The sequence below is a fragment of the Gossypium hirsutum genome, chromosome A03, assembly GCF_007990345.1.
Source record: "Gossypium hirsutum isolate 1008001.06 chromosome A03, Gossypium_hirsutum_v2.1, whole genome shotgun sequence".
In the NCBI taxonomy this organism is placed as follows: Eukaryota; Viridiplantae; Streptophyta; class Magnoliopsida; order Malvales; family Malvaceae; genus Gossypium; species Gossypium hirsutum.
Genome location: NC_053426.1, coordinates 7,011,843 through 7,028,317, shown reverse-complemented (window position 1 = coordinate 7,028,317; position 16,475 = coordinate 7,011,843). Strand labels below are relative to the sequence as shown.

Below are 16,475 nucleotides of genomic sequence, written 5' to 3'. Positions count from 1 at the left end.
CACTGTTAACCTATAAATAAAGTAAAAAGAGAAAAGTCAATTTTAATTATATTCATTCTTATAAAATCCTTCGAAATTGGAAATACATATTATATAGATACTGGATATGGATTAATATATTAAAATGTAAAATATTAAAAGCATTATCTGAATTTTTTGTAAATAAAATAACTGAATTGGAAAAACTATTAATACTAACATAAGCAGAGAATACAAAAAGTTGTAATTGACTATGGAAATTTTAAAAAGATTAAACCAAGAGTGAATTGCAAAGAGGAAATATTAAGTAAATATATTTAATAATTACATTTTTCAATATTAATATATTATAAAAAACTATATTAAATATTATGATTGAGTACTTATTGATACTACTTTAGTTGACAAATTCAATTGTCAATTGTTAAAATGTTAGTCATACAAAAAAAATTATATAAAATAAATTTTACATTTGTGTAAATTATCTCTCCCTTGTATATACACAATGGCATGTTTTTTATTCAAAATCTTTTATTTATTTTTTAAGTTTTAGAATTTTAATTGTATTGCAAATTTTAAATATTTATTATTTATTTTTAAATCATTTATGGAAATGAAAATAAATATTATATTTTTTAACTCACATATATTGAAAAAAAAATCATGCTTAAAACTATATGAAAATTTTATAATCTTGAATAGACTTTTAAACATTTATAATGTTATATATTTATTTTAAATATTTTTGAATAATTATATTTTTACTGAATAATATAAATTAAAATAATTAATTAGATCATAGTTATTTAAAATATTTTTAAAAAATAAAACAATCTACATACAAATATTATAAATTCAACCCTGCAACTTAGAGGAAAAACGAAATCACTCTATCACTTCCTCTTAAATCTAAAGCTTAAGTTATTTATTAAAAACAATCTTAAATTTAAATTTAAGATTTTTCATCAAAATTTATTTGAAATATTAGTTAGAGCTTTCGTATGATATTTAAATGGTATAAATTTAAATTTTCGTATGATATTTAAATGACATAAATTTAAATTTTATCATTCTGCACCCCTTCTTTTAATATTGATAAAAGAAAGTTTATTATTCTTTTTAAAAAGATAAAATTTTTTTTATTGATTTCTATAATATCCATAAATTGTGGATTTGATTATTATATTTTAATTGATTAATTTTAGTTTATGATCTTTTTAAATTAATCTATTTTAATCTTTGAATTTTTTTTTAATTTTAAATTTTTAATCTTGACTCAAATGATACTAATCAAATTTGTTTACCTAAATTTTATTATTAGTATCGTATTATGCATAAATTATGAATTTAATCTATATTTTTAATTTTAATTTTAATTTTTATATTATTTAAATTTTAATTCATACGATAATCATTAAAACAATTGCTCAAAATGATATGATTTTTTATGAGTATTTTGTTGAATTAATAAACTCATCTGACATTATAGATTGAAATAAAAATGTTTAAATTATTTTAATGACAATCATTCTGGTGAAGGTTATAATTTTTAAAATTTTAAGAATATAAATATTAACAATGCTCAGATAATAATACATATATTAAATCCACATACGCACTTACAGCAGAATTTAACTAGAAAAATAAAATCTCCAGTTTAAGAAAAGGATAATTTCGTAATATTCGGGAAAGTGGGAGGCAATTATGTTAATCTCTAATATCCGGTTTTTTTCTAGTTCATATTTTTAAAAAAGGTTTTTGTTATCCTCTTTGGCTTTTAGCCTTTCGTTTCCATTTATAACGGTCGGATATTACGATGTACGGAGCTACTTTAACGCCGTTAACCTAAGCTTCCCCCAACTTCGTTGCCGTCCCTTCACAGTTTATCCATACTAACGCCGTCAAAATCAAACCATATCTCCTGCCTCCGTCTGTCTAGGGCTGATAAAAAAAACCATAGTATAAAAACAAATCTTTTATAATTTTTGTTTCATCCATAATTTTTTTAATTTTATAATATAAAAACAAATCTCTTATTTACAAATTATTTAAAAAATATATAAAATTATTTCTTATAAGTGGACCACTATTCCGAATCGAAAACTTAATTTCTTTTAATAATTAAACCGAACCGAGCCGAACCAATATCATAGTTACAGTCCCCTTCTTTGTGAAGCTCTCTCTCATGTTCATTTTTAAAAAAGAGAACGAAAAATCATTGCCATTTGGATTTTGATTAAGTCTCTCTCTACATTTTAAAATTTCGAAAACTCTCTCAGCTTCTTATTCTCTCTCTAGAATCGTTGCCATTTGAATTTCCATTTAGCTCGCCGGCATTTTGTTTTAATTCAATGTAAGCTCTCTTTTAATGATTTTTCGTCGCCGAATCTCTTAATTTAGAAACTCTAATTCGGTAATTCCGATCCAAGTCTATAGATAAATTTCATTCACATTTTTCTGCTTGATTTTTTATGTACATTTTTTTACTCTGAAGAGGTAAAACATCTTTTTCTTCCAAATCTGTGTATAATTCACCTTTTCTTTTCTTTCTTTCTTTTTTTTTTGTTTTTTATTTCATTCAAAATTTTGATCTTCTGAAGACTGAATTAATGTCTCATTAGTGTCGAGTTAACTCACTGAGTTTGAGCTTTTCTTTAGTCACCGCGCGTACTTAAAAAAGTTTTAGATTCGCTAAAGAAACGTACTAGCATCTAAATCTTGAAGCAATACTACGTCATTTACACTGAATCCGAGTTTGCTCAGTGTAGTTACAATTACACAGTGATTTGAATCGCAAGAGTGGCTAGAGCTCTCTGCAATGGAATCTGCACAGCAGCAAAGAAGAGGAGGAGGAGGATTGGTATCGCTATCTCCATCGCAAACGCCACGTTCAAACGATAAATCGGTGCGAGATCTGCGATCAGCCGATTCCAGTTCGAGTTCAAAACAAGATAAAGGAGTTAACGTTCAGGTTATTTTACGTTGCAGGTCAGTGTTTTCTTTTTTTTTTTGTTCAGTTAGTATTTATTTAAAGGATTAAAAATTAATAATAACAATTTCGGTTTTCTTTTTCCTTTTTGTAGGCCATTGAGTGAAGATGAAACGAGAATACATACTCCGGTGGTGATATCGTGTAATGAAAGTAGAAGAGAAGTTTGTGCTGTACAGAATATTGCTAATAAGCAAATTGATAGGACCTTTCTTTTTGACAAGGTTTCATGCTTGTTATAAATTTGCATTTCATTGGCGGAGATTAAATTTTATGTTTTGTTAAAATTAATTGTTTGGCTCTTGAGAAAATGTAGACGGAGTGAAGTTGGAAACATTAATTGTTTTTTGCTAGGTCTTTGGTCCGTCGTCTCAGCAAAAGGAGTTATTTGATCTAGCTGTGTCTCCCATTGTGAATGAAGTTCTTGAGGGTTATAATTGCACTATCTTTGCATATGGCCAGACGGGAACTGGAAAGACATACACAATGGAGGGGGGAGCAAGGAAAAAGGTTTGGTTTTGTTCTAGTTTGTTAAGGTTGCATTTGGAAACTTGAATTTAGAAAATCGTATTAGTGTGGTAAAGCATATATGAATGCAATATTCATTATTATTTTTCAAAACCATTGATTCTTTTATGCCTATGTAGTTGTGATTTTGAAATTCTTTTTGTAAATGAATTTCATGTTTTTATGCCTTTTGAAAAATATAATCTTATTGAATTTCAAAATATTTTAGATAGAATATATGCTTTTTTATTCTCGCAATTTTTGTATAAAAATGAAATTTGAATCCAAATTTTCAAGTTTATGTTTTCAGGCATAGAATAAATGATTTCATGATCTTTTGCTTGCTTTCAGTTCTAAATGAACTTGTGGTTTATGCAGAACGGGGAATTCCCAAGTGATGCAGGTGTTATCCCTAGATCTGTTAAACAAATTTTTGATATATTAGAAGCTCAGAATGCTGAATATAGTATGAAAGTTACGTTTTTAGAGCTTTACAATGAGGAAATAACAGATCTTCTGGCACCAGAGGAAACTATGAAATTCGTTGATGATAAATCTAAGAAACCCATTGCTCTTATGGAAGATGGGAAAGGGGGAGTTTTTGTCAGAGGCCTTGAAGAAGAGATAGTTACAACTGCTAATGAAATTTACAAAATCTTGGAAAAAGGCTCTGCTAAAAGGCGAACAGCTGAAACTCTACTTAACAAACAAAGTAGTCGTTCTCATTCTATATTTTCAATCACAATCCACATTAAGGAGTGTACTCCAGAGGGGGAAGAAATGATTAAAAGTGGGAAGCTAAATCTCGTTGATCTTGCTGGTTCTGAGAATATTTCACGTTCTGGTGCGAGAGAGGTATTATGTCACAATCCTGAATGTATAATTTTCTATGGCTATGAGTCTTATGTATCAATCAAATGACAAAAAAGGACAAAAAAATTCTATGTTAGTCTCTTCAAAGACTGATTTTGTGTTGCCAATGTTAGGATATTTGAACCTTTTAATTGTTGATCCCAAGTTAATTGGCTCTTACAGGGCAGAGCAAGGGAAGCTGGAGAAATTAATAAAAGCTTGCTCACTCTTGGTCGTGTTATCAATGCACTTGTTGAGCACTCTGGTCATGTACCTTATAGGTATGGATTATCAATACGTGAAAATTTCTCATTAGCATCTTGTTTTAGTTTGGATAAATAATATATATTTGCAAATGGCAGAGATAGCAAACTAACAAGGCTATTGAGGGATTCTTTGGGAGGGAAAACAAAAACATGTATAATTGCCACCATATCACCATCCATCCATTGTCTGGAAGAAACACTCAGCACTCTAGATTATGCACATCGTGCCAAGAATATCAAGAACAAACCAGAGGTCAGTGGATTAGTCTTATGAATCACCTTCTGAGCTTTTCATTGCTAATTCTTTCCCATTATACAAATGAACTATTCTGAGCTTTTCATTGCTAATTCTTTCCCATTATACAAATGAACTATGTCCCATTTCTCTTTTATACAAAGTTAAAATATTTGACCTCTTTGCGACATGCTGAAATAATTGAAATTTGTTACTATTACAGATTAACCAGAAGATGATGAAATCTGCTTTGATAAAAGATTTATATTCTGAAATTGATCGGCTGAAGCAAGGTAGTTGGCTGTTCTTTAAAATTTTTGCCAAGAAACTTAATTACCTCATCGTTTGGTTCTTGTAAGTGATAATTTTTTGCTTCCCTTTTTATGTTCTACCAGAGGTGTATTCTGCAAGAGAGAAAAATGGCATTTACATTCCACGAGATCGTTTTCTCCTTGAAGAAGCCGAGAAGAAGGTAGGATTTAAACCATGTGATTGAATGGTAGAAATGTTCGTCCCAAGTTTCATGGAGAATTGAATTTATTAGTAATACACTATTACTAATAAATATTAACTTTTACCTCAGGCTATGGCTGAAAAAATAGAGCGCATGGAACTTGAATCAGATTCCAAGGAGAAAGTACATTTCTTCAAGTCAACCCTTTAGTTCTTTTCTGATGTAGGATTCAGTGGTCAAGCTAATTATTCTTTATTTACTTTTCTGCAGCAAATTACTGAGCTTCAGGAGCTTTACAACTCACAGCAGCTGATGACTGCGGATTTAAGTGAGAAACTTGAAAAGAAGGAGGTATTACAGTTTTGGACTGTCATCGTACAAATATCATATTAGCTCTTTTATTGTCTTATACCGTGACAGGAGTGACATTCTCTTTCTCGTTTCCTTTTTCCCCAGAAAAAGCTTGAGGAAACTGAAATTGCATTGTTTGATCTTGAAGATAAACATAGACAAGCAAATGCAACTATTAAAGAGAAGGAATTTTTAATATCTAACCTCCTTAAATCTGGTGAGTTGGAGGTTGCTTGGGCAACTTGTCTGGTCTGTTTTTTTTTAACCATTTCATTATCTTCATTTTGATGGTTGTTTTGTCACTTTTTTTCATCAGTTACATGGTAAGGTCTTCATGAGATGTACATGCACATTTCTGATAGAAAATAATGTATAGAATAATCATTCTGCTTTTTATCTTTTTATAGTTGAATTTTAAATATGCCCGTTGCTAACTTTTCAGAGAAAACACTTGTTGAGCGTGCTTTTGAACTCCGAGCAGAGCTTGAAAACGCTGCATCAGATGTCTCAGATTTGTTTGCCAAGATTGGTTAGTATCCTTAGTAACTCACTTCATTTTTAGCATGGCTTGTTCTCTTAAGGTTACTTTTCCGAATGCTGTTATGCTTTCAGAAAGGAAGGATAAAATTGAAGATGGAAACAAATCACTTATCCAAAAGTTTCAGTCCCAGTTGACGCAGCAGCTTGATATCTTGCACAAGACTGTGGCAGCTTCTGCAACTCAACAAGAGCAGCAACTGAAAGACATGGAGGAAGACATGCAGTCCTTTGTATCAACAAAGTCTGAGGTATGGTTTCAACTTGAACTGTCATTTCTGACCCAAACCTGACTACTCAATCCAATTAACTCAAATCCTAACTCGACCCAACCTGCTTTGACCATAAAATATCAACAACTCGAACCTACTAAACCTGAATTCAAAAAGGACCTGAACATGTAACCCGAAATGACTTGAACAAAAACTCGACTAGAAAACCCAGTGATCCAAACCTAAAATTTTAAAACTGAATTGACGCAATCTAGATTGACTTGATCCGAAACGAAGCTAACCTACTCAAATGACAAGTCTAGTCTCAACAATACATTTGAACATATTTAAGGACTCGATTGATAGCCTCTATAGCTTATCCTTTGTATAACTGCAGGCCACAGATGAACTTCGAGGAAGGTTAGGGAAATTGAAGAACATGTATGGTTCGGGTGTCAAAGCTTTGCAAGATATAGCCACAAAGCTTGATGGAAATTTTATGTCAATTTCGGGTGATCTAAATTCTGAAGTTGCTAAGCACTCATGTGACCTAGAAGATGTGAGCAGTATTCTCATAAGTTTCTAAGTGGACTTTCCTTTTCTACTTTTGCTTATGAAGTTATTTATATGTGGTTCAGCTGTACAAAGGAATTACTGCCGAGGCTGAAGCATTACTTAATGACCTTCAAAGTAGTCTTTACAAGCAAGAGGAGAAGCTAACTGCATTTGCTCAACAACAGCGCGAGGTTCGTAACTTATTGCTTCAAGTCTCAGCTAAACTGTAATTGAGAGGTGTTGGCAGTGGACTCACTTCTTTCTATTTCATCTACAGGCACATTCCAGGGCAGTAGACAATGCAAGGTCAATTTCTAAAATAACAGTGAATTTCTTCGAGGCTTTAGACATGCATGCATCCAAGCTGACCAAAATTGTGGAAGAATCTCAAACAGTAAACGACAACAAATTGTCTGAATTTGAAAAGAAATTTGAGGTACTTAATGGTTCTTAGTTCAGATAGTTTTGCTTTTCTTAAAGCCAAAAAGATAACTTCAATTCATTATATAATACATGTAGGAATGTGCCGCTAATGAAGAGAAGCAATTGCTGCAAAAGGTGGCAGAACTGCTTGCAGGTTCAAGTGCTAGGAAGAAAAAGCTGGTAACAATACACATGAGTTCTAATTTCAACATTCTTATGAGCTGTGTTTTCTTGATCGGTGCTCAATAATTATTTTGGGGAGTAATTCCTTTATTTCTGTTTACTTTTTAGGTCCAAATGTCAGTCCACGATCTCCGGGAAAATGCATCCAGCAAAACCAGTAAACTACAGAAAGAAATGTCTACCATGCAAGAGTCCACTTCTGTTGTTAAAACAGAATGGAATGTTCACATGAAAAGCACAGAATCCCACTATATTGAGGATACTTCTGCTGTAGAAAGTGGAAAGAAAGACATGGAAGATGTTCTTCAAAATTGGTATGGTTGGTTTTTCCTTCTTTTGTTTTTTTTGTTTTGTTTTTTTTTTTTTTTTTCGGGATAATTCAAGTAAGCAAAGTTCTGCAACAAAGTTTGACAATGGTTACAAACCTACTCTCAGAGAGTACATTAGCTACTACATTGAATTCAAGTATCTATTCCTACCAAATCATGTAAATATACGAGTTTCAGGCAAGACAAAAAACCAGTGTTTATTGTTCTACCCTTAGCTCTCCTTACGGCTCAATGCAAAGCTACCTGCCAAGAGTCATGCTGCTTGGAACTTCCAGTAGCGAGTGTACTCTTTGAGAGGGGGTTGCTTTGAAAACTGGCCTTCCCGAGATAGATGATCCCTTTTTTCAGTATTATCCCCACATGATAAGAATTCAAGAAGAGATGTTTGTCATGATGATGTATTTAAGCACAATTTTCCCTGGCATCAGTATTCTGTTTGCAATGGATTGCTTTTTAAGTAGGCACTGAACATTCTACAAAATTCCTGTTGCAGTATGAAGAAAGCAAAGATGAGTGCTCAGCAATGGAAGAATGCTCAAGAATCCCTTCTCAGTTTAGAAAAGAGTAATGTTGATTCTGTGGATTCCATTGTTAGGTAAAGCTTTACTTCCTCAAAAAAGTATTTTAGACAACTTCAGATAAAGATCACTGATCTTTGTTATCTTTTTATTCAATTAGGGGAGGAATGGAAGCCAATCAGATCCTCCGAGATCAATTTTCTTGTGCTGTATCCACTGCTCTTGAAGATGTAGACACTGCAAACAACAGTTGCCTAACATCCATTGATTGTAAGTTTCTAGATTCTTACAACTAAATGAATCTGTCAATTCTTACTACCCTGAATCTGAACCAAATAGAAAAGGAATAAACTGATGAACAAAATTATGGGCAGATTCATTACAACTTGATCGTGATGCATGTGGGAACATGAATTCCATGATCATTCCTTCTTGTGAGGAATTGAGGGAACTGAAGGGTGGTCACTACCACAAGATTGTAGAAATCACAGACAATGCAGGGAAATGTCTGGAGGAGGAATACATGGTAAGTTTGTAGAAATCAGCAAGCAAGGCTGTAAGAAAATGTTATTTATTTAATTTTGGTTGGAAACTCGTAATCTCAGGTGGACAATCCATCGTGTTCAACACCAAGGAAGAGGGCATTCAACCTACCAAGCATGTCATCGATAGAGGAACTGAAAACGCCTCCATTCGAGGAACTATTAAAGTTGTTTTGGGAAGCAAAATCAGCAAAGGTAGCCAATGGAGATATAAAACACATGTTGGGGGAATATGAAGCAGCATCAACAGCTCCCCAATCCCCATCCCAACAATTGAAAGATTCTAGACTTCCACTCACTGCTATTAATTAAAAAGTGAATGGGAACTTTTAAAACAGATAAAAACAAGAAATTAGAATATTATATTATATTATATTATATTATATTATACATATAGTATTAGTATAGTGGTAAGAAAGAAAAGGTTGTACAGTGCAGATACAGAACCAGAATACGGTGTGGCTGAACGACTCCTCCCCTTGGGCTTCCATTCATTGTTTGTTGAAAGAATTCAACTGGAACATGCAGTGAGTTCTTAAATATAATACTAAAACAGTGGTTTATTATTATTATTATTGTTTGCTTCTACCCTCCATTTGGTTGTTCTTGTTTGAGTTGAGATTTTCTATTCTTTAAATGCCCCATCTCGTAAACTTTAAATATACTCCTTTATTAGTTATATTTATGTTATAAAAAATTAAGGTTAATTGCACAACCATTCTCAAATTATGATTAGAGATGGCAATGGATCAGGTGTTCTTCTGCTCCACATTTTCACTAGTAAATGACCAACTCCAACCTTGAAATGACATTCAATTATAAATGATATTTATAATTAAAAGGGGATTTTATCTAAACTCAATCTCAATCTCAATCTCACCTTGTAAATTTCAATAAAAAGTCAACCTGACCCACCGCAAAACCCAATTAAAAAAAAAAACCTATAGGATTGGGATGTAAAAATGATGAGTCAACCTGACCCACCGCAAAACCCAATTAAAAAAAAAAACCTATAGGATTGGGATGTAAAAATGATGTCGGTTTAAGTTTGTTTTTTTGCTATCCCTATACGCTCTAATTGAGTTCATAGGATGTTGGCATATCCGTACAAAAAGTGCCAATATATCAATTAAGTCTTTCAATAGATTGACTTGGAAACTCAAATCACATTGATCAAATTGTAAATAATTTATGCCTATTTCATGGAGAGCTTGGATCTTACGTATAAAAAATAATAACCCTCCTAAAATTTATTAACGCTCCAAATGTTTTAAACATACTCCATATCCGAAATGTCATTTAATGCATAAATTGACTGCTAGGTTGAATAAAAGAGTAGACTGAAACAATATTGATGCTTTGAATACTCAATTAAAATATATGAAGTTTAAGGACTACTATACAATCCAAGCAATATTTAGCAATGCCTGGTGCAATTAGCCCAAAAAAAATTACATTCCGTTAATTAACTTTGTAAGCCAGAAGTAAATTTGCATTAAAAAAGGTATTTTTTTTAGAATGGGACAATTTTGATAAATGCTTATTATCTACAACAATGTTATTTATTCGCAGCTTTTGTATCAAGGGAACAAGCTGGTCAAAGTATATAGAAGATATGCAAAATATGCTGCTGTTATAAATAACTGAATTTTGCTCCAGTACATATGTACATTAAAAAAAAAAAAAAACCCACGTAAACCTTGACATTTTCAAAAATATAGATTATATTATTATGGTGATGATTAACAGAATCATGAAGTATTCATTGACCATCAGAATATCAGTTTCTAGTCTACATTTTGTTCTAAAATCACTATCTATATGTAAGTGTAACCTTCCAATTTATAAATACATACCTTGAAAGCTTTCTACCCTACCTAAGCTGGACTTTTCCCTGTAAAAATGTCAATGTTACACTCGGTCAGAAATCAACAGGGTCAATGACAAGCACCAACAATGTACAAGCCATATTAGCAGTGTCATGACAGAGGAACTTACTGATACAATCATACGAGGCTAAAAGCCTTCTAAGTATAAACTAAATTCATAGTAAATATACTAAATCACTGAGGTTAAAATGGTGAGCAAAGAGGTATTACCGCACCAACTAGTTAAAGAAAATTTGCATAGAACAATCGAAAACTACCTCAAGTATTTGATCATAATAAGCTTGCATCGAGGTGTTCAACAGGTTTTTCTCTACCATCATCAATATCATCAATATCTTCATTAGTGGAATTTTCTTGACATTGTAATTCGCCATCTTGCACAGGATTTAGGTCAGGAGGCTCCAATGTCATTGGATGATCCTGCTGACTGGTACATTGCTCAGACCCATGACTAGAGTCAGCATTATCCTCCGCGTTTTGTCTATCACAACACTCCATCTTTTTATCACTGTAAATGCATGAAGGTTCAACATTAAGCTCAGAGCCTAATTCAAATCCCGACTGATCCCCAGTGTCATGAAAAGCCACTGTTACAGCTACTTGATCGGATTGCTCAGCAGTATCCTTTTTCGGCCTCTTCCATTTCTTAGTAGATGAAGTACCATCATCCTCAAAATCTTCTTCTTCTCTTTCTCTATGCAAATAAACCCACAATTTCCTCTCTCCATCAAATTGTACACAAGGATCACGTTCATAGTGCAAGCGGTCTAAGGCTCCACTAACAATCTGGTTTACTTGTGCATCAGAAACTTCTTCAACGACGTACTGAGAGTCTCTTATCAAAGTACAAACATCTGCACGTGTGCCAATACTTCCAGGCAACCTGGCAGCAGCATCTCTCACAAGACAAAGAATCGTAACATGCGGTGGCCGATCACGTTTCAGCATAAAATGGTCTCGAGCCTTTGAAGTTGGCTTACCTCCACATCTCCTCAAGGGAGCAACTATAGATTTTTTTCCATCAGCAGCTGTGTAAGAGAAGGCCCTGTCAGGAATAGAATACCTAAGAAGCTCCTCCCTACGGAAATAAGCTCTCACTTCTTCAGAACTTGAGCTAATGGTGTTAAGGCTTTTCTGAGCTTTTAGGTCTCTGAACCTTTCTTTCTCATCTAAGTTGACTTGCATCAGTTCAAGCGGAGGTGCAGGAAGACTTCCTATTTGTTGGAGAGTCTCTTGACCATTTTTTAGCCAATTTGCAAAAGAATCAACCAACTTGACAAGCATTTTGTGAGGAAGACCCCAGGCTTCGGGTGATATCACCTCCTCGGTCGTCTCAACATTGTTTGAGCTATGCATAGCAGGGCCAACCCAAGACCAGCTTTTTGTGGACTTCTCATAGGCAACAAGTACCTTCCAACCTTTTGCTCCCAAAGGTGCTGTTTTTGATGAGAAAATCTTTAGAACTCCCCGAACTAAATCTTGAAGCGGCTCTTCTGTCTCAAGGATACACGGATCTCCAGGATTTACTGCCACGCGATTAACAATATCATGAACGGTAAGAAAAGGCACACTTGGTTGCACAAGATGGTCTGAATTATTGGCAACTGTGTTGTCACATGAGAGAACCCCATTCAGATCACCTTGCTGCTTTCCATTCTGCTCCTCTCTAGGTTTACCAACCTCTAAGGAATCTTCTGGAAATGGAGTAATCATTGCCATACGAACTGCAGAAAGAAGATGTATAATTGAGAATGAGAATCCAGTATGAATGGAAGGGGTAATCAAAGTAAATGGCTTTTTCTGTGGTTTGGTTTCCATCTCCAAATCTGTGGTTCCCAGATCTGCACCATGAGGCTCAGAAGGTTCCATATCTGAAGTAACTGTATCAACCTCGAATTTCCGTTTTCCCTTTTTCTTCAAGAAAGGAGAATCATCAGTTTGCTGCTGGGAGTTAGGCTGCACATTGCCATCTTCACCTCTTCCGTTGACATCTTCCACGTACCTCTTCCCTTTCTTCTTCTTTGTCACTTTGTTGCTCCCTAGCAACGAAACTTCAGACTTCTCACAGCGATCATATGCTTCAGTGTTCTGTCTTTTCTTCCCAGTTCTACCCAGGTTAAATTCATCTGCCAATGATAGTGCCACAGGCGAACCATCCTCCTCATCAAGATAATCATGCTGATTATTTGACTGAGTCATAAAATGATCATAGGCAAGTTCACCGTTCTGCCTTTTCTCAGTAGGGTAGGCCCTCAATGAGGACCTACGTAACCTGTCACCAGGTTCCCCTCGTAAATGGCCATTCTTGACCAACTTGGAAACTTGTTTCCCACCAACCTCATCCAAAACTCTAGAACCAGAGTTAGGTAAGGGACTGCTTTCATGCATCTTACCCTTCTGTTTTCTTTCCGAATAGTAGCTTTCTACTCCTGCCACGTGCACATTTTCCTCAAAGCTCTTTTTGGAGTAGCGGTTCATTCCATCAAGAGGCCATCCATCCTTCATAGTATATTTCTTTGAAGATTTGGTCTTCTTAGAATCAAGGCCAGAATTCAATGAAGACAGGCGAGGATTTTCTATGACGCCACTGGTGTATGCCAACTTGCCTCTCATTAGAGGATTGCTCTCCTCCTCATCATCAAATTGCTCAGATGAGTCAGATTCTGTTTCTTCGTTTTTAATAAATGCTCTACTACCTTTTGAAATGGCCATAACTGCTCCTCCATTTTGCAAATAGTTCCCTCTAATCTTCTCCTGCGATGGTTTCTTTCTACTGGCAGATTTCAAGAATTGGTCACTCATCAGTGGTGAGGAAGCTTTATAAGATTTAAAACTGAGATCAGGAGATTGCCGCAGTGTTTTCCATTTCTTGTGCTTAATATTCCAATCATCAGGTCTAACAGACAAATCCACAGAGAAATCTTCTCCTTGGTTTTCATTTTGCCAAAACAGTTCAGTGCGCTCAGATAAGTCAACTCGACTCCCTTGCAATGGCAGCGAAGGAATTCGGCCTTTTATAGACTTTATTTGATCTCCGGCTGCAAATAGTGGGTCGTTTTTGAAACGCTTGGACTTTTTGGCAAAATCATGAGATGTTCTCATATTAGGAGGCTTTGAAGCATACACTTTTGCCTCGGACAATTGATTCGCATTCCTATTCCTACCATAGGAAAGGAAATCATGCTTTGAAGACAAAGGCGAAGCCATGAAACTATCAGTGGCTAATTCTTCCCCTCTTAAAAGATTGTACTTCTTCCTTGCTCTCGAAGAACCAGATTTGCCCATGGAGCTATTACCGAGAGCATTTTGGTTTCGCTGAATACCTGTTCCAAACATTGGGTCTTCAGCATCATCTAACCTCATCCAATCCCTTGCCCTGAGTGCTGCAGACTCATATTTCTCTCGAGGAAGTGTTCCTGGCAAACCGTATGGCTCAGAATTCATATCTAAATCAGGGGAAAAGCGGCTGCCAAACTCTCTTGCAAAAGGAAGTTTTGACTCACCTGTCTTCAGTTTGCCTTTTGGATTCTGCTTCCTGTATTTTGATGGTTCCAAATCCATCAGTTGTCCTCGCGATGCAAACTCTAAATCTGGTTCAACCCCAAAGCCAGAGTAGCGACCTGATTTCTGTGGAGCTTTCCAGTCCTTAACTCTTTTGCTCCAAAAACCATCAACCAAATCCTCTCCATCAGAGGATGCAGAATCCTTATCTTCCAACTTCTCATACATCAAACTATTTTGACTTCTCATAATATTCAAAACACGAAGCCGCTCCTCAATACTGTATCCCCTACAATTAAGCCAAGCATCCCTCATTTGAATAAGATTGACAACCATAGTATTCTGATGCTTCCTCAGATGATGGTAATGCTGCCGCTTCCGAAAGAAATTCATGCCCTCCCTATAAAGTGCAACCCTCGGCTCACACAACCCTCCTTTCAACATATCAAACAAACTCTTAATAGGACTCCCAAAGTGAAGATTATTACCCTTAAAAATGTCGATCAAGGTCCGCATAAACGTATCCTGATCCATATCAGGTAAAAACTTAGTAAGGCTAAACCTCTCTTCATCACTTAAACATTCATTCCACACATCAAGAGACAAAATATCTTCCAATCCAGGAAGATCATATAACTCAAAAGGAACCAAACAGGTCGAGTTCCCGACTTGGCAAAATTCAGCCCCGGTTTCACCTAATTCCAACAAATCAAAGTCATCCGAACCTGCTCCTGAATCAGCATCATCGTCAAATTCATCATCAGAATCAACGGCTGACCCTGGACGTTGAAGCTCGTCCTCATCACCTGACACAGTCATCTCTCTACTACCAGGCGAAAACTCCGAATCAAAGGGTGAAACTTTGGAATTACTCTTCTCAATCGCCATCATAACCTTAAGCACCAAAAAAAGAAATTTCTAATCCTCAATTCTAACCAATTTAATATTTCAAAAAGAATTATTTTCACCGTTTTCGGAGTACAACGAATTCATCAGAAACCTAACAGAAACAAATAAAGGAAATAAATTCTCAAAATTTGAAATTACGAACTAAAAGAAAAACTGAAATACAGTAAAAATAATAAAATTGAAGAAGCAAAACAATATTCAAAAGAATATAAAAACATATATATGTATATGTATACCTCGTCCGAAAGGAAGTGAAGAAATATCAGCGGCGAAATTGAAGATTTGGAGATCTCCTTTTCTTCTAATTTTCTAATCAAGAAAAATAAGGAGGAAAAAAAGCAAAAAGAAAAAGAAGAAGAAAAAGAAGAGAGAGTTAAATCTGAGAAACCCTAAAGGGAGTTTTTGAAATAAAAGAGGAAGGAGATGAGGGGATCAGGGGAAGGGGAAGGGGGGAGTTGAAGAAGACGGAAGTGACGTGGAACGATGGGAGCCCTTGGATGGAAATTGCAGAGGAAAAGACGAAAAAGGGCATAGGGTTGAGGGGGGATGGGGGAAGAAAGAAAAGAGAGTGGAAAGGAACTTGACTGGACTTGACTCAGTGAGTTGCGTTCGTGCGGGAGAGAAAGAGGGAAAGGGGGAGGCAGAAGAAGAGAAAGGCTCGTGATTTAGCATTTAGGAAGTTTCCCGCCGTTGGATCTTGCCCCGCTTTAGGCGCTATTTGCCTCTTCGACGTCGTTTAAGTCCCTCAATTCCTTTTTCAATTTTATTATTTTTACCTTTTTCATTTTTTTGAAGCTTTAGACTACAGCGGAAAGGTGGTGGTAGTTAAATAGACGGTTATGTTTCTCATAAAAAGGAATTTATCTACTAAAATTATTATTTCCTAAATTTTATTTAATGTGGAATATAATATATTTCATGTATAAAGGATATGAAAAACAAATATTAATATTAAATAAATAAAATATGCAACAATGAAATTATAAACTTATTTTTTTATGTCTAAACCTTAATTTAATGTATATAAAGATTTAAGTTTGGGCACTAGTTAATTTTATTTAATAATAAAAATATTTATTAAGATTTATTTATTTATTTATTTTTATAGACTATATATATAATACAATAAAAATTATAATTTAAAAATAATAAATTTTAAATACAGTTTAGACAATGCATTAACGATGTCAATTAGAAAGAAAATAAAACAGCTATTTTATTTGAATTAAAAGCATAAATTTTTA

General features: G+C 34.4%; 2 protein-coding genes across 8 annotated transcripts; one reads left to right on the top strand and one right to left on the bottom strand.

The window, feature by feature from the left end:
- The first annotated feature begins 2,119 nt into the window (after positions 1-2,119).
- LOC107885962 (kinesin-like protein KIN-5D) lies at positions 2,120-9,504 on the top strand. Of its 3 annotated transcripts, none has more exons than XM_016809731.2 (23): positions 2,120-2,332; positions 2,748-2,967; positions 3,063-3,192; positions 3,323-3,478; positions 3,854-4,330; positions 4,511-4,608; positions 4,690-4,846; positions 5,052-5,121; positions 5,224-5,300; positions 5,412-5,465; positions 5,553-5,633; positions 5,739-5,850; positions 6,076-6,162; positions 6,246-6,421; positions 6,780-6,941; positions 7,021-7,128; positions 7,215-7,373; positions 7,457-7,540; positions 7,652-7,857; positions 8,366-8,467; positions 8,551-8,660; positions 8,765-8,916; positions 8,996-9,504. In XM_016809731.2, the coding sequence occupies exons 2-23, from the start codon at positions 2,798-2,800 to the stop codon at positions 9,242-9,244; spliced, it is 3,177 nt and encodes a 1,058-aa protein (XP_016665220.1). In that variant the 5' UTR covers positions 2,120-2,332; positions 2,748-2,797; the 3' UTR covers positions 9,245-9,504. The 3 variants fall into 3 exon arrangements, with proteins under 3 accessions (XP_016665220.1, XP_016665221.1, XP_016665219.1); XM_016809732.2 differs by having other exon boundaries at positions 2,123-2,332; positions 2,762-2,967; XM_016809730.2 differs by having other exon boundaries at positions 2,123-2,332; positions 2,743-2,967.
- LOC107885960 (uncharacterized) lies at positions 7,842-15,985 on the bottom strand. Of its 5 annotated transcripts, none has more exons than XR_001680593.2 (4): positions 15,468-15,985; positions 11,079-15,322; positions 10,789-10,826; positions 7,842-8,356 (listed from the first exon to the last, which is right to left on the bottom strand). XR_001680593.2 is itself a non-coding variant. In XM_016809729.2 (4 exons), exons 2-3 carry the CDS (start codon positions 15,211-15,213, stop codon positions 11,092-11,094), a joined length of 4,035 nt encoding a protein of 1,344 aa, XP_016665218.1. In that variant the 5' UTR covers positions 15,214-15,322; positions 15,468-15,984; the 3' UTR covers positions 10,639-10,826; positions 11,079-11,091. The 5 variants fall into 5 exon arrangements, 4 of the variants coding, with proteins under 4 accessions (XP_016665218.1, XP_040963133.1, XP_016665216.1 ...); XM_016809729.2 differs by lacking the exon at positions 7,842-8,356 and having other exon boundaries at positions 10,639-10,826; positions 11,079-14,237; positions 14,325-15,322; positions 15,468-15,984; XM_041107199.1 differs by lacking the exon at positions 7,842-8,356 and having other exon boundaries at positions 10,639-10,826; positions 11,079-14,237; positions 14,325-15,216; positions 15,468-15,984.
- Positions 15,986-16,475: the final 490 nt, after the last annotated feature.